Source organism: Phycodurus eques, chromosome 6 (genome assembly GCF_024500275.1).
Source record: "Phycodurus eques isolate BA_2022a chromosome 6, UOR_Pequ_1.1, whole genome shotgun sequence".
In the NCBI taxonomy this organism is placed as follows: Eukaryota; Metazoa; Chordata; class Actinopteri; order Syngnathiformes; family Syngnathidae; genus Phycodurus; species Phycodurus eques.
In genome coordinates this window covers 12,100,864-12,119,068 of record NC_084530.1, presented here as the reverse complement: position 1 = coordinate 12,119,068, position 18,205 = coordinate 12,100,864, and the positions used below count along the sequence as shown (strand labels likewise).

Genomic DNA, 18,205 nt, shown 5'->3' with positions numbered 1-18,205 from the left:
GCTCTAGCGGAAGGTCACACTGGAGACCATGATCCGTACATTTACCCATATTCCTGAAGTCGTATCAATCTTAATCAGGTACATAGCCCATCACACAGCATGTTGAATGTCAATATGGTATGAAAGCAATGTTGTAACTGGCCCAAAGTGATATGCTTTCGTGCGTGCTTATGTGTGTAATAATGCACAATGCATCCATATCAGTCAAATCACCTACCCAAGAGTTCAAGCATGGATGAACATCTGGCTTGGAAGCTAAAGCAAAGCAAATTTATTTATATAGAGCATTTCATACACAAGGTAACGCAATGTGCTTTACATGATTAAAAGCATTTAAAACAAAGAAAAAAAACAGCGTATAAATATTTAAAACAAAGAGAAAAAAAATAAAAGTACAATTAAAACAGCGTACAGTGCAAGAAATATCCTTTAAAAATGGAAAATGGAAATGCTCTAAAAAGCATGAGAAAAAAGAAGAGTTTTTAACCTGGACTTAAAAACATTCACACTTGGGGCTGACGTCACTTCTGTTGGCAACTTATTCCATTTGTGCAGCATAATAGCTAAATGCTGCTTCACCATGTTTGCTTTGGACTCCATGCTCCACTATTTCACCAGAGTCTGTCAATCCCAGAGCCCTACTGGGTTTATATGCCATTAGCATTTCTTTCATGCATTCAGAACCTAAACCATATAGTGATTTATAGACCAGTAGCAGAACGTTCAAATCTATTCTAAAGCTGACTGGGAGCCAGTGTAAAGACTTTCGAATTGGAGTAATATGCTCTGACCTCTTTGTTCTGGTCAGAACCTGAGCTGCAGCATTCTGAACGAGCTGCAGCTGTTTAATGTTATTTTTGGGGAGTCCAGTCGGAAGACCATTACAATAGTCCAGTCTACTTCAGATAAAAGCATGGCTGAGCTTCTCCTGCTCTGCTTGGCACATGCAAGCCTTCACTCTGGATATGTTCTTCAGATGGTAGAAGGCAGTTTTAGTAATTGATTTGATAAGACTGTTGAAAGTCAGGTCGGAAAAGGTCAGAACACGAAGGTTTCGGACTTGGTCTTTGGTTTTTAAAGAGTGTGACTCCACAGCAATTCTCTTATCATTATTGCCAAAAACAATTATGTCAGTTTTGTTGTGGTTTAATTGAAGAAGATTTTGGCTCTTCCAGATATTTATCTGTTCACAACACCTCAACTGAACTGTAGTCATCTGGAGACACTGCTAGATAGAACTGTGTGTCATCTGCATAGCTATGATGGTCAAAATTAAAGTTCAGACGTATTTGACCCAAGGGTAGCATGGACAGGCTGAACAGGAGGGGTCCAAGAACTGAAACTTGAGGGACCCCATAGGTCATTGCCATTTGATGAGATTGAACACTTCCAGCGGTTCCAAAATAACACCTTTCGTCCAGGTTGGACCTGAAACATTTAAGGACTGTTTCATTTAGTCCTACCCATGTTTCCAACCTGTTCAGCAGTATATTATGATCTACCGTATCACAAGCCGTACTGAGATCCAACAAGACCAGAAACACCTTTCCCGAGTCAGTGTTCAACCATATAACATTTAGCACTTTGATAAAAGCAGATTCTGTACTGTGATGAGTTTGGAAAACTGATTGAAATTTGTCAAAAAGTCCATTTAAGTTCAAGAAATTGCTGAGTTGATTAAAAATAACTTTCTCAACAATCTTGACTATGATAGGGAGATTTGAAATGGGTCTATAGCTTGCTAAGATGGAAGCATCCAGTGTTCTATTTTTTAGAAGAAGCTTAATAGTAAGTCACTGATGGTGGAGTGCATATAGATCAAATTTAGGCCCGAGGACCAAATTTGGCCCACAATGTAATTACATTAGGCCCGCAAGACCATATCAAATGTGTATTAGACCTGCCCCACCAGTATATAGCACATGCGCCACTAATATTACAAATCCCAGAATGCTTTGCTAATGTGTTGACCCATCAGTCTAGACCGGCGAGCGCCCCTTCCCTTTCTGTTGCAGTCGTTAGCAACTATACTACCAGTCTCCTCGAGCAAATGTACACTTCCCCTTCCCAAAAATGGCCAAACGAAAGATTGAAAACGGTTAACATGACAGGTGGGAGGCGATTGTCTGTTCACTAAAGTAAAAGACAGACCTGTTTGTTGTGTGCGGCGCAACGTGTCTGTAACAAAGAACATAACATAATTGAATTGGTTTTTTTATGCCCTTTATCAACTCCTATGCAGGGACTGTTCATAGTTTGAAGTTTTTATTTTGGCCACCGTGAATTTGAGTTTGACACCCCTGGTGTAGTGGTACACTCGCCTGCTTTGGTGCAGGCAGCGTGGGTTCAGTTCCCACTCAGTGCCGGTGTGAATGTGAGTGCGGATGGTTGTCCGTGTCTAAATGTGCCCTGCGACTGACTGGCGACCAGTTCAGGGTGTAGTCTGTCCTTCGCCTGAAGTCAGCTGGGATAGGCTCCAGCGCCCCGCAACCCTAACCAGGAGAAGCGGTATTGAGAATCGATGGATGGTTGGCTTAATGGTAATGCTAAAGTAAATCTAAGGTATTGGAATGTTTTTCAGACTTGTGTTTGTTGTTGTTGTTCAGCTACAGTGTAAATTGAGAATTCATTATGAAGTGGAACATCTAAAACCGTCTGCAACTCGAAGATTTCCAATTTGGAATTCGACCGGAAATGTTCTCAATAATAATATACGTCTAAAGTCGCGCAAAAGTTGAACTGCCAACATGTCAGCATATCGCATGAGTAAGATGTTTCTTGGATTTTTTTTTTTTACTGTACTTATTGCAAAGAGTGCTAATCTTAAGCAAAAGTGCTTAAGATTAGAATACTACTGTTTCAAATAATGAAAATGATTTTTAAATTTGCCCTCTGAAAAGTATTTTCCCAAGCGTTTCATGACTCAATATAATGCGTGAGTACTAAAATAAATGGACTTTTCTACCATATTCTAAATGATTGAGATGTCCCTGTATATTTTCAGTACATCGTTATGCAAGGCATGACATTACGCACAGCTTGAGATACATTATTTTGAGAGTTGGGCACAAGATTTACGTTAATAAAATCTTTTCAGCGCCATCAAAACCCACTGTGCAGCACACAAATACTTGTATAACAGATAGTGATAGTTTCCCTACCCTGTCATCTTACAGTGAGTATAAAAGGTTTACACACCACTGTTCAAATACCAGATATTTGTGATAGAAAAAAATAAGATACATTATTTCAAAACTTTTTCCACCATTAATGGGATCTATAACCTCAACAACTCAATTGAATACAATATTTGAGCATACATTTTGACCATCTACTAATTTATTGAGATGTCCCTTTGTGTGTGTGTTTTTTTTTTTTAGAAATCCAATCCATTACTCTTTTGCTGTGGCTCAACATTTAAATATCCTTGATGGTTTATCGCAGACTGCCCCCCCCCCCAAACAAAAAGTGTTATCCTTCCCTTTCATACATGTGGGAATGAAATAATGTGAAAATGTACAAAAGTGTGAAATTAATTAATTCAGCACCCCCAAAACCTCTGATCCTAGAATCGCCCCTGGTATTTGATCTGGAAGAAGTGCATTTGGAGTGTAAAGACATGAGTCGAATGCTGGCGGAAGCCCCTGCAGGCTCTTTGTACGTAGTGGCTATTATGCGTGCACACGCGTTCGTGTCCTTGTTGTAAAGAGACTCCACGCCTGGAAGATGGAAATGCTCCACGGCTGAAGGAGAGACAGAAACACGCGGTGGGCGGCGGCGGCGGCGGCTGCAGTGTATGTAACACGCATACTCTCGCGTGGAAACACAGAGGACACAAGCGTGACGAGGCAGCCGAGGAGCTGTTATGCAACCGCTGACCTACTAACACATATTTCTAGAAAGGCTGCCGCTCGAAGTGGAGCAAAGTGTCCGCTAGCGTTCGAGCAAAAAGACAGGTTACGGCGACCCGAAGGCGCAGGGAGAGCAACGGGGGAACAACTTTGTTTTGTTTTTTTTCTGGATAGGTTTTGCCTAAAGAAAAGGAGGAAACGGGACCGAGGCGGCTTTTGTGTCGGGGAAGCCTGAAGGTTGTGTTCCCCTCCTCCACCATTCGAAGGTATGTTTTGACGGCTCGACCCGCTCTCTTCTTTGATTTTCTCTCCTCGGGTTTTTATTTCTAAAGTGTCTAAGCGTTATCAATATATTTTTTTTTTAACCGAGTGGTTCGTTTCATGTTGTTGTTGTTTTGAGGAGCCGCCATGCACACCGGTCATTGTTCACATGGCGACTCAGCCGGCAACCCGCCCGTCAATTCGAGCCGTTCGGTCGGACAAACAACACGTTGTGTTCTTTTGTGGCGCTAGTTTGTGTTTGTTTACGTGTTCCCTTAATTGCGTTATTAGGCGGACACGCCTAATCCCGCAGTGTGCGTTCAATGTCACGGCGAGCTAATTTGCTCCCGGTGGTGTTTTCTCGCGAGTCCGACCGAGGGAGCTGCTTGTGCTCGCTGTCGTGCGGCTCACAACACACGCACACACGCACACAGTTGGCCCCGCGCATGGCGCCGAGCTACAACCACGGAGAGCATTTCAATAGCTGCTACCACTCGATCGTGTCTTCGGTCGTCATAATTCCAAACGAGAATATTTAGGGAATTTAGCGAGGTGGTGTACAACGAAAGAAACGTGTGTGTGTGTGGGGGGGGGGGGGCTGTCAAACAAAAGCGTCGATTCATTTCCTACATGTTCACTAGAAGAATCCAAATGACTTGTTTCTATTCAAAGTGCCTGTTAAGTAAAGGCACAGTGTTACGTTGGGGGAGTTGGAAGCGATGACATAACCAGCACGCAGCAGGGAGCTGCGAATCTCTCTCCCGGGACAAAAGCTCCTGTAGTTGATTCCCGTTCACACCCTGCCTAGTAATAATCCGCGATGTGATCATGAGAGCAGACGTCTAAAACAAGTTGGCACAAATGTGTTCATATATAATGCAAACGTTTTCGATTTTAGTTGAGTGAAAAGGTGAGGCAAAACGTGCAAATCGGCCTCCAAAGATGCCCGACGTGGATGGCCTTGTTGTGACTTCACTGAAATTCGAAGAAACAAGTGAACATTCAGGACGTGATGCAATTCATGGAAAAAGGCCCGTCTGGCAGGCAGGGTTCTAGTGAGCCCATTTAGCACGCCTGCTGCCAGCTGGTCTGCTTTCAGAGCGTCTGCGTTGTTCTTTCCCAGTCTGCTCTCTGAATGTAGGTCAGACCTGTATTTGGGTGACGGTACGTAAGACTACTCAGACTTTGACCACTCGGTCTGTTGCTCTGAGAAATAAAAGACAACACAGTCCTGCAAGGGCTCGCTTATTTGTCTTTGTAGTCCTACAGGTCATGTGTGATTAACACAACTGTACGTAACTTTTAACAACTTTCAAAGATGTGGAGTCAAACTTTTTCCTATCAGGGCCATTAAAAAAAGTATATATATATATATATATATATATATATTATACTGTTTACATGAAGCCCTCTGAGGCCATACTAAATGTATGGGGGGGGGGGGGGGGGGGGGGGAAATGAGATGCAACGCTCAAGCAAATGTTTATGATGTCGTATGAGCATTTGTGTTTTATTTGACCCTTTTTAGTGACACAAACACCTGCTACAAATCGGAACAAGCAGGAGGGCTTTAGTTAACAAGTTATGGTGGCAGTTTCTTGGTCTAGTCTCTTGTTCCGGTCTCCTCCGTTGAATCCATAGACACAAAGCAGTGGGGCAAAATGGACGCGCCACGTGTGTGGTTGGCTCACTTAAAAAAGTTGGAGGAGGGGAGCAAGGATGCCTCGCTGTTGACTCACACTCGCCCCATTGGGGGTCAGAGGTGAGGCATTCCTCTCCAAGTAGAAAGTTCCTGAAAACCGCTTCAGTGTTTACTCAGCCCGGAACCGAAAAGACAATGTGTCTTGTATCTACTCGGGCTGGCTTTACCATAGTTAATAAAGACAATTAGACGGTTCAATTTAAAGTCGGTCAACTGTAACTGATGTAATGCGCACATTACACAAGACCGATTCAGAGCACGTACCCAAGAAGGGGAAAAAAGCACAGCAGCCCCTCCCCATGCAGTTCAGAGAGATGCCGTTATGCATGAGTTCGGCTGCGGAGATGGGTGTGCGCGCTGACGTCAATGCCATCTACAGTGTTGATTTTTCAACTGCCTCTGATGCTCATTGTTCTGTGCGGCTTTGCCGGCTCCTCCCCTAGCGCATACAGGGATTGCCGCTGTATTCAAATCGATCCATAATTAGGATTTTTATGCCGTTGACGTAGCCAAGCTTGTCTCTATTTCCTCCTACTGCACGTCCTGAATTCCTCTTGTCATCCACCCATCTCCCCTTTCTTTTGGACTATTTATAGAGTGCATGCTAATACTCTTTCCTTCTCCCGCCCTCCATCTCTTGCATTCCTACTGACCTATTTTATAGCATACTGTCAAAAGACGGGAGGAGTGTTTACTGCATAGCGTTGTTTCTAGGTCAGTGGGACAGCGCAGACATATGCGAGCTTCCTTCCCACCCGCCTTTGTTCCCTTCCCTCCCTCCTGCGGTCTTTATGAAAATAATTCGTAGTGGGGAGGAGGGGTTGACCCCTAAAATTTTCCACATCTGTTGTGACCAAATCCCTCTCTTCTGTGTAGCAATGCTTGAGTTCTTTAGAGGGGGAAATCAGGGGAAAAACAGACTGATAAAAGGCAGCCATACTGGTCTCATAGCAAGCTATTTTATAAGAAAACAGGTGTGAGTAAACAAGTGCTGCGGTATTCCGATCATTACACAAGCGGGTTCAAGGTTACATTGTTTTTTTCCCCTCCACTGTTAGATGATGTAACAAGCTCATTGTCTTCTGGCTTTAGTGGAGTAATGCAGTTACCATATGCTGGAATTTAATAGATGTGTTCAAAGCACACAAGTGTATTGTATACTGGATTTACCCGACTATATGTATTTAGACTAAGTGGACGACCTTTAATTTATGAAGATACCAAGCTGATGCGTTTAGTGTGTCATAATTCGGCATGGATGTTATGATTAAATTTTTTTTTTTTTTTTTAAACATTGGTCGATTGTGTGTAATCATGTCTTGAAGTATTTGAGGCAGAATTAGGTCAGTCTCAACTAGTTAGTTGTCATCAACTATGAGAAGTTGTGTAATGTCGACATTAAAAATTTTTAGGTTTGAAATGTAGAATTCATTGCTTACCTAATAATTAATTTTCCTCAAAGTCGATCAAGGAAATATAAGATCTAGGAAGATATGATGATGGCCTATGAGATGCTTTGAGTCTTGAAAGTCACGCAAAGAAGCAAACGTCATATGAAAAAAAAAAATCTACTGGTGTGTTCATGCTTCATATCTCATCTTTATGGGATAGGTTTTATTTGTCCAGCATGACAACAAACATTAATATACTCTTATTGAACACATAGAAAACTAAAGATAACATAATTAAAACAAAACGTAATTCATTCAATGTTAACCTTGTGGACCGAGACATATTAGGTGGGCAGGGCTTTGTTTTGAGCAACCATGTTGATCCAGTTTAGTAGCTTGTGGTCCCGTGTCAGTCGGGAAGTAAAACAAATATCGCTCTGATTGTGGTGTGAATTGTAGGTGATAAAGTTATACATAGTTGACACTTAATTACATTACAGGCAGCACTATATTCGAACCAGAAAAACGAGTCTCGTAAAGTTTGGGAAGTATTTTCTTCGTTACTATGCTGCCAGCACTCTTGTAAACGTCATTTAGCAGAAAGAGTTTAAAATTAGCTGAGATAGACCACAGTGATATACTGACTGCTCCTACAGGGTGTGCAAATGGACCCCAGCTTGGACTGAAATGTTGATTATATGCTGACGACAGAGACTATTACTGCCAATCTAACGTATTTTCTCTTTCCCTACACAGTTTGCTAGAGTTCCACTCTGGCCCCACCTGGGAAAATGGAGAACCTGAGTCTCCACATCCCATCCAGCAGCAACAAAAATTCCATGGATTTGGACAATTTTACTACCTATAGCGATCTCCCATCCCCTCTTCCTGAGGGTGGAGCACGTGCCAGCCGTCAGGCTAAAGGATCTAAGCCTACTGTGGCATCCCGCCGCAAGCGGGAGTTCATCTCTGATGAGAAAAAGGATGATTCGTACTGGGAAAAACGGAGGAAGAACAATGAAGCAGCTAAGCGCTCAAGGGAGAAACGGCGCCTGAATGACATGGTTCTGGAGAACCGGGTCATGGCCCTAAATGAGGAGAATGTTCGTCTAAAAACAGAACTACTTCAGCTCAAGTTGCGATTCGGCCTCATCAGCACGGCGTCCTACATGGAGAAAAGCCAGCAGATCGCTAACAGCGCAGCTGCTGCTAACACGAGTAGCAATGTAAGCAGCAGCAATGGCACCCCCAACAACGCCTATAATTCAAGTAGCGGCTACTCTAGTGCGTCCCAGGTGATGCTGAATTCAGACTCTTCTGAAACCGAACAGCCCAGCCGCGGTGAGCGCCACTCCGCGCTCCACAAGTATTCTCCCAGGGGATCTGTGTCCGACTTGTCTGACGGCTCCTCAAGGGACAGCCCCGAGCCTTTGGGCTACAACATAAAGAAGGAGCCTCCCACCATGGAGATGGCAAGACTGGAAAGCAATGGCCTGCCTGGTGGCATAGTCCATGGATTGCCAAGTGGTGCCTACCATGGAATCCATCCTGCTTTGATGTCTCCTCACCAGCAGAGTGCACAATTGGCTGAAGCTTCTATAGACTACCAGCAGCAGCAGGCCCACATGGAAGCCCCCCATTCCACTGCCCAAGCCTCTTCTTCACAAAGGAGTGTCATCCTGTTTCACCCTAGCAGCGGATGTTACCCAATGGCGAGCCAGAGGCCAGATGAGCAGGAGAGAAGGCCGCAACACGGCCAGCACTCCTTGACCTCAAAGTTCTCAGAATGTTCAGTGACCATCGCCGAGGTCGCTGAGAAGCTAGAGAGGACAAAGACGATGGACTGTGAGCAGTATGAATACTCTGAGGAGGTGCAGACAAGGTACAACAGCCAACAGCAGCACGAGAGCCATCACGGGCTTTACAGCTGCCGGGGTCAGGAGAACGACCTTGAGCAAGCTGAAAGCCGGAACCCCTTTGCTCCTAATCTGACCCGCAGCACTGAAGAGGACACGTCGGCGTTCTCACAGCACAATGGCTACCTCAACACAATGGACGAAGAGCCTCCAGCGCTCACCTATGAGGGAGGCCCTAGAGCTGATGGCTTCTACCAAGAGAATTCCTCTACTAAAGATACATCATCTAGCGACGGGGACCCCCGGAGCTCCGACAAAGAGGCCTCGACTGATGACGAATCCCCCTCCTCCTCATCCTCAGACATCAGCAGCTACCACCAGAAAACTTCAGCAACTGTCAGGCCACACGGACATTGCCAAACTGAGGTCAAAGCGACTGCCCTGCCCCACAAGTTGCGACTCAAGAACCGAGCAATGTCCGCCGGGGACACAAAAGCACACCTGGAGGTCTGCATGAGCGTCTCCATGTCCCCATCCCCAACCCTGCCCCAGCACCCTTACCTGGCACTGCCTGGCAACTCTAACAGCGGCCAGGTCAGCAGAGAGGCAGAGAATGAGGTGGAGTACACTGAGGACGGCAGGCCCCAGTCGGATGAGCGACTGGACTCAAAAAGGCATCAAGCGGTGGTTAGAGGTGTATTTAAGAACAGTTGGGAGATGCTCTAGTTTCGGACTCTGCAAAAAAAAAAAAAAAAAAGAGGCCGAGGAAATGATTTCCATCCAGTTTCACTGTCACCTGTTTCCCTTTATTCTCTCCTACCTCCCACATGTCCCCCCTCCACTTTAAAGAACACATCATTCACTGAGGGAGGCAACGGAATGAAATGGTTTCAGTCTGGGATACTTCTAGCCAGCGTACACATTTCTTTTGTGGCATTATGAGAACATTTCTTTGACCAAAGAATATTCATTTTTCTTTGTCACCTTTTGTTGGTACAGTAACTGTGTATATTTGTTCTCTTTGAATAGCTGTCAATCCTTTGTCTGCACATGTCCTCTTCACTTCGCAAGCACTTAGACTGTATATTGTTGTGACATACATTTGCATATATGAGGTATATATTTTAAAAAGAAAATCTGTCAAAAAAAACAAACAAAAAAAAAACTTTACCATGCTTAATTTTTGAGACAGCTTGCAAAGTAAATGTCTCAAGGATCTCAAGCAAAAAAAGGCGACCCCTTTAGGTAAATGGATCAACTTTGGTTGCGGTTTTGGCTGAATTAATTTCTGCCACCCACAAAACAGCCCAAAGCGTTGAGTCCAATTGTCGTATCAGTCAAGGCAATGCAGTCGTACAATGCTGACAAGCACAAGGCAAACCTTGCTGGTCACATGTTTAACAGAATGGATACACCTTCACTTTGCAGGTGTCTAATAAAAAGATGAGTGCCATCTCAAACCAGGAAAGCTGCTGTTTTTTCCCCCTCATATGGTGCCTCTTTTATTGTTAACGTCTCTTCTTGTCCCCACATTGGCTGACGTCTTATCAAGGCCACTCGTCCACTGTGCACTGAGCTTAAGCAGCGCAACTAAATCTAAATCATACAATCGCTTCAACAATTCACTTCCTGGTGCCTGCCTCTGGCCACTATGTATAAATGTAAAGTTGTCTCGATCACTTGTATACTGTGGTCACTATTTTTATTAATATTGTTATTTTCTATTATATTGGGTTAATATTTTGTCTATTATATGTAATTTTATTGTCCACCTGTTGTGTCATTTTGCTCTATGCTCTTCCCAGTTGTGCTGTGTATTTGCTCATGCAACCCAATGCAATGATTTGTACTCTGTGTTACTGTCTAACCTGTTTGCCTGAACCTTTTGCGGAAATGAGACCCCTAAAAGAGAAGGTTCCTCATATGTGAAAATGTATGGCTATACTTCACATGGATATGCGCAATAGTTGAAAAGAAAAATATGCTTTATTTTGATTGTAAAGGTTGAAAATGGGGAAGAATAAAAGGCTGTTGAAATGTCATTCGTTACATTAGAACTTTTTGAGTGGAGTTTCATTACACTGGATAAAGTCGGTCAGTTCGCGTTGGTGCTCAGACCACTAAATGAAACAGCACCAACACTGCTGTGGCAGCATCGGGAACAAATGTTAAGACCAAGCCTCATTATGTCTGCTTATCTATACAAATATATATATATATAATATACAAGTACTTGTGTCTCAAATTAGAATAGTGTCAAGAGCTTAATTTAGTTAGGTAGTTCAGTTCAAAAAGTGAAACTAATCTTAAAGATGAACTAAAAAGTGAGATATTTCATGACTTTTTGAAAATGTGTATAATTTTGATGATTCTAGCTTATAGCAAAACCCCAAATTCACCATCTCTAGAAACTAAAATATTGTGCAACAAACAAAATGATTTTGAATGTAGAAAGTAGGCAAGAACTGCCCTCTGAAAACAATTTTCCCATGTTTAATGAATCTACATAATGTAGGAGTACTGACATTAATTGGCTTCTCTACCATATTCTAATTTATTGGGATATACTTTTATATTTCCAGTGCATCATCATACAAGGCATGACATTACATGTGGCTTGAGATACATTATTTTGAAAGTTGGAAGAAGTTGGCACAAAATAAAAAGTTAATATAATCTTTCCGGCTACATCAAAACCCACTGTGCAACACACAATTACCTGTATATCCGGTAGTGGTAGTTACCCTACTCTCTTACAGTAGATATAAAAGGTTTACACACCCCTGTTAAAAAGCCAAGACAAAAAATTAAAGATCATTTGTAAAAATGTTCAACCATTAATGTGATCTATAACCTCAACAATTCAATACAATAAAATAGGTATTTTTAGAGCGGACGTAGAAATAAACGTCTGAGCTAATGTGGTTGCATAAGTGTGCACACCCTCTTATAACTGGGGATGTGGTTGCGTACACAACTGATCACATTCAGACTTTCGTTAAATGGGACCGCCACCATTTTAAGTGCCTCTGATTAACCCCAAAGTGCAGCTTTCAAGTACGCTTTTCCTGATGTTTTTATAGTTGCATCGTTCAGCACAAGCCATGGTCCCCAGAGAGCTTTCACAGCATCACAGCGTTTGAAGGTATCAATCAGGAGAAGCGTTCGAATGAATTTCCAAAGTTAAATATACCATGCAACACAGGGAGGACAGTCATCAAGTGGAGAAAATGTGACAGACCAATAAATGACGACAAAAACTGGTCAAGAGGCGACAGCAACACTGAAGGAGCTGAAGGGATTTCTTGCAGGTCTTGACTGTTTAGTACATTTGACAATAGCCTCCTGTCTTCATATGTCTGAGCTACGACAAGACAAAAGCCGTATATCTATATACATATATTAAAAATCGTTTTAACATTAATGGTGAAATCTATGAACAACATTAATGAAAAAAAGAAAACTCAAAAATGTATCTCTACTAATTATGTTACAGTACTTTTTTGATGTATTTATTTATTTTTATTTTTTTTACAAAATCCTACATAAATCTCAGAGGCTTTCAGTTACTGGTACTCAAATACAAGAGTTGGATATTGCCAAAATGAATACGATTGTACTACTGCTCTTTGCTAAGAGAAGAACATATCCAAAATACCAGTTCTCAGGCCATCAGCATGTTTTAGTGCCTTTGCCGGTCAATATTTGCCTTTACAGGCTTTGGCTTTATTATCATTTTCCCACACTTATAAACCTTTTCCTTCAGCATAAAAGTCACACACGCACAACCTGCAAGCTGCATTCTCGTAACATTAATGGTCTTCAAATCTTTACAGGATCGTCCAACCACATCAGATTGTGATAAGTTGCTTGGCCATTTTATAAGTTGGGATGTTTTAACCGGAAGTTCAATTTACATTAAAACACATCGAGTATTTGAAGCTAATCAAGGTTAAGCTAAAAAAAATAATAATAATCTGCAGTTGCAGTATTGTTCGGCACCACGAACGTATTGTCACACCGCCTGCTGTAGCTGAGCGACAAGCAGTTACACAAGTGTTCTGAAACTCATGCAATGCTTACAGCATGAATGTAGCTCCGATGGATCAGGAGCTGTTGCCATGGCCGAGGTGTCACAGACACAGGTCGCATACTGTATGAGCCAGTGCAGGAATGTGAGGCAAGCACTGGCAGAGGTGTTGCAATACTGAGCAAACATCCTAGTTTGTTCTTGAATCAAATATTTTCAATGCATTTTCTCTTTCTCTTTCTCACGCACAGTAACGGACGACTCAGAGGGAAAGAACACGATCAACTTTTGTTGGGTGAAAGTTGAATATTTTGAGTCTTCAACAGGCACATTTCACATCCGATTCACATTGTTCCAACTTCAACATGTTCCAAAAATTCACGCCACGTGGGCCATTTCTCATCTCATTCCCAACATTTTCACATTTCCCATAATTTCATATTTTGCGCCCAAAAAGAAATTCCCCATTCATTCCCAATGACATATTCAACAAAACACATTCACATTGTCCATTCAAAATGTTTAGCTCATTCAGTTCACCCTGGGATCGATTTTCAACATTCCAAAAATTCCCACACACCAAAAATTTGACATATTTCACAAAATATTTCCATATTTTTACCAACACCATTCCCCTATTAGGACGTATTGCACATTATTCGTTCCTCCTGCAACCTTTCTCGACCGATTCAAACCATCCCAACTACAAAATGTTTTCTACATGACAAAAATTCCCATGCACCGAAAATTTCAGAACTTTCACCATTTTTCTTCACGTTTTTGACCAGCAAAATTCCTGTATTACGACCTATTCTACATTTTCCCCACCTGCTTCAACATTTTTTAACTGAGTCAAACCATTCGATTTCAGGAAGTGACTCGCAAGTTCCCCCAAATGAACAGGAAGTGGCCTAAAGAAAAGGAAGTGCCCCCCCAAAAGAAATAGGAAGTTCCCCCAAATGAACAGGAAGTGCCCCAAAAGTAACAGAAAGCACCCCGAAATTGAACACGATGTGCCCCAAAACCCACAGGAAGTGCCCCCAAAATTCACAGGAACTAAGCCCAAATTAACTAGACATACACATGATGTACAATGTTCGGCCATTCCTATTCCAATTTGTTTTCAAAATGTCTAAATAAAAGCCTGAAATTCAGATTTAAAAAAAAGAAATTGCCTCTAGTTTCCATATTTTCTGACCGATTCAAACTGTTCCAACTTCAAAGTTTGTCATTCCTAATCGTTCCATATCATTTCATATAATTCCAAATTATTCACTAACATTTCAAATCATTCCACATCATTCCATATCCTTCCAAATAATTCCATCTCAGTTCGTATTATTCAACATCAATTTTTATCATTTCACATTGTCCATATGATTTCATTCAGCATGTCAGCATTCACAGGCAATGTCTCCAGAATTGCTTATTCTAGTTGCAATGCGACTTTCCGCAACAAGGTGAATCCAGACAATGGCAGTGAATTATTGCACACACATCATCGAATGCTTGTTTGCACTTGAAGTCACTCCTCCTTTTTCCAGCCCACCGTGGTGCTGTGTATTGTGCAGAGGCTGTTGAAAAAAAAAAGGGGGGGTCAGAGTAGAAGTAGGTCAGTGAGGAAAAGGGGATGATGAAAGGGGAGACAGAAGAGAGGGGACTTACATAATTTGCCTCGACATTGTACATTTGGGCAGACTATTCAGAAGCGAGCCCCGTTGCTGCTTGAGGGAGCAGGCCAGCCGACCAACGCCTCGGTCGGACATGTTGGATATTTGTGGCATACTTTGTGGGAACGGAATGTTGCCTAAATGTTCCGTACAAGTATTTGAACGGACACGGCTCGACTTCAACGTTCTGAACATGAATAAATCATTAGTTCCACACTCATATTAAACCGGGTAGGCGATGAACTCGCTCAGCATGGTAAAAAAAAAAAAAAAAAAAATAGTGAAGAAGTGGTTGGAGGCAGTATAATCGACAGAGGGGGAAAGTTAGGGTGGGGCGGGGGGTGTCGTTTAGGAGCTTGGTCGTGTTTGCACGGCATCGCCTGCAGTTAACAGCCCTGGCTGGTTATGTAACCAGGGTGCTGCAGTATGTAGGTCAGCAACAAGGAGAGGTAGGGTTGGGGTAATGATGTAACAGGAGCGTGCATCCTTGAGTGTTATATAAGATGGATGTTGTTATGTTGTTATGTATGATTCGCAATGCCATCGCGCCGCTGGGAACATTTCATTCCCTAATGAGGGAACGAGCAGTGGCATCCCACATAACAGGAACAAAATAGGAACAGTGTAACAAGTTTATGTTTGTTTTGTCCAACTAGATCCTGCTGCTGACAACTATTCTTATGACAGTGGAACTTATATAACCAACTAAATGCTTGGTGTGCTTTTTATTTGGGGCGGATCCACATGTTTCTGTCCTGGCTGCTCAGTCCATCCACCCATCCAGGCTATCGCAGTACAATACAGGGCTGTGCTATAATTATCAACGATAACCACATTGTTAAAAACCTTATTAATTGAATATCTTTCTGACAGTGTCACTCAAAATTGATCACTATTCTCTTTCTACAGCACTTGTATTGGATCACAGTAGTTTGTGCAGGTAGGTACACCTAATGTTATGGTCGGTGAGTGAATAACGACAAGGTTCTGTGACAAGATCTGAGCTGATTATTTCAAATAAATGATCATTGTTTTCAGCAAAATCTTGATTTAATTCTTCATATAGGATTTGAACCAAAAGCAATTCAAGTGACTGTAAAATAAGTGCTGTGCGGTCGGTTGGCTGTGGTTCAGAGTTGAGTTATGTTGCCTGTCGTGACCCATTCAGTCCCGCTGCCTCTGTTCTACACGGCGCTGTAAAATTAGGTCAACGTGTCGGTGTGTGTGTGTGTGTGTGTGCGTGTGTGTGCACAACACTATGGTTGTGTGCAGAACAATAATTAGAGGACACGTGCTCAATGAGACACACACACACACACACAGACGACCGATGACCTCTATCAATGGATGACATAGAAATCGGTGGTAAAAAAGTTACGCACCTCTAAAATGAAAGTAGGCCACTCGTGTGTGTGTGTGTGTGTGTGTGTGTGTGTGTGTGTGTGTGTGCGAGCGAGACACAGAGAGAGAAAGAGATGAATCAGCGTCGTTATGCAATATGAAACCATCCCCCAGGCTCCATTACCATATCTTGTGGCCTCGTGCTACAGGAAGTGACCTGCTCTTCTATGTGAGCCTGTCCAAGTGGAAAGCGTGGATCACGACATTTTGGCACGCAATCCATCATCTGCTAGCTAAATGTATACAGTACTAAAGCAGTTTCCAAACAACACATTAGTGGATGTTGCGCGTGTGCATGTGAAATGACAAAAAACAATTACTTTTACTGATCCCTGGAGGTAAAGTCTCGATACAAACCAAGGAGAGATGTTACAAATATGTAACGCCAAGAGATGTCACGGCTTCGGTGTCCTGCTCAAGGGCGCCTCAGCAGTGCCAGGAGGTAAAGCTCAGGATTCGGATCTTGGCTCTGGCCTTCCTGTGTGGGGTTTGCATTCTTGTTATGTGTACCAGGTTTTCTTCAGCTATATTCCGAAGACATGTTTCTTCGTTTAATTGAAGGCACTAAATTGTCCGTGGATATGAATGTGTTTTTGTCAATGTGCCCTGTGGTTGATTAGCGACCGTCAGAGACCGTGAGATTTGTCCCCTGTCAAGAAGCATTGATTGATGTGTACAACGCCTCGCACAAAAGAGCTCTGAGAAGACCCACGTTTAAGAACGTTGTTGACAGCTTTGTATAAAGCTGGAAAAGGTTTATACACACTTGGGCGCTTTTGCTTCAACACCACAATAAGCTGCAACTGTGACACTGGTATTACAGTAGTTTAAGCAGACTCTTTGTTTATTCTTGTGATTCAGACGATCTGAGAGACGACATTTGATGACCAATTTATGCATACATTTCAACAATTTCTAAAGGGTTGACATACTTTTCCTCCCACTGTAGGTCCATTATTAATATTGCAAGTCTACATACCCAAACACAACCTAAAACGACAGACAAAAACATAGAAGATGTGTGAGGTAACCTGCAACTATTAAGTGGATTAACCCATTTAGATTAGTCTCAGCCATTTCCATCTGTCGACGGTTACAGCACAGATCCACTACTGTACGACCCCTGACCTTTTCATGGGGTAGTAAGCAAATCTCTCTGACCTGCTCTTTGGCTGTGCGTGACATGAAACACACACGCACACAAATGCACACACAGTGCATGACAGCTACAAACACATGACATGCATAATCTCTCACACAGTGGTCTCGAGCTCACATGCACACATGCAGGAAAACGCACACACAATCACTAATCCGTGCTTTTTGGTCTTTTGGGCATTTTTGTCACATGAGTAAAGTGACACAGGGAATCGAAAATATTACATACACCAGTCTTTAATTCACTTTCATTCCAGTGTGAACTACAACAATGAACATATTGAAAACCTCTCGAACAGTGTCAGTCCAAAATGAGTATTTATATAAAGGGCTTGTAGGGCATGTGCACCTAATATTGTGGGGCAAATCCTGGCAAAGCCACACAAGCGTTATCCTTTACTTTATAAGCAAATTGCGACCTCCTGTGCTTGGAGGTGGAACAAGCAAACGTTGCGACAACTGAAATCAGAACGTAGATGAGGTTCAAAAAAAAAAAAAGAATAATCAAAAAAAAAAGTTGAAATGGGTTAGTAAAATATATAAATCCAGTGTTCCCTCGCCACTTCGCGCGTCACGTCTCGCGGCTTCAGTGCTTCGCGGGTTTTCCCAAAATATTCATAAAAAAAAAAAAAAAAATTCAAAAAATAAAAATGAAAAAATACAGCCATATCAGCAGCCATATTGCGGAAAGACGCGTTGTTTCATGCTGATGCACAAGAGAGAAGGTTTCCCCGCATGCCATGCCACGTGTTCCACCATCACCTTCCATAATCATGAGTAGCGTACTTCCTTCCTGGATGCATTTCTGTTATGGTTGCTTTGTTCCGCATCGGGTGCTGCAACCTTTGCCTCCCAGAATGCTATCCAACTTCCCAGAGTGCTACA

The 18,205-nt window shown here is 42.5% G+C and overlaps 1 protein-coding gene across 1 annotated transcript; it reads left to right on the top strand.

The window, feature by feature from the left end:
- Window positions 1-3,714: 3,714 nt before the first annotated feature.
- LOC133404466 (uncharacterized) lies at window positions 3,715-11,103 on the top strand. Its single transcript, XM_061680382.1, has 2 exons — window positions 3,715-4,117; window positions 7,962-11,103. Exon 2 carries the CDS (start codon window positions 7,997-7,999, stop codon window positions 9,785-9,787), a length of 1,791 nt encoding a protein of 596 aa, XP_061536366.1. The 5' UTR covers window positions 3,715-4,117; window positions 7,962-7,996; the 3' UTR covers window positions 9,788-11,103.
- Window positions 11,104-18,205: the final 7,102 nt, after the last annotated feature.

Coding starts and splice junctions, on each gene's coding strand:
- LOC133404466 (XM_061680382.1), top strand. CDS start 7,997: ATGGAGAACCTGAGTCTCCACATCCCATCCAGCAGCAACAAAAATTCC.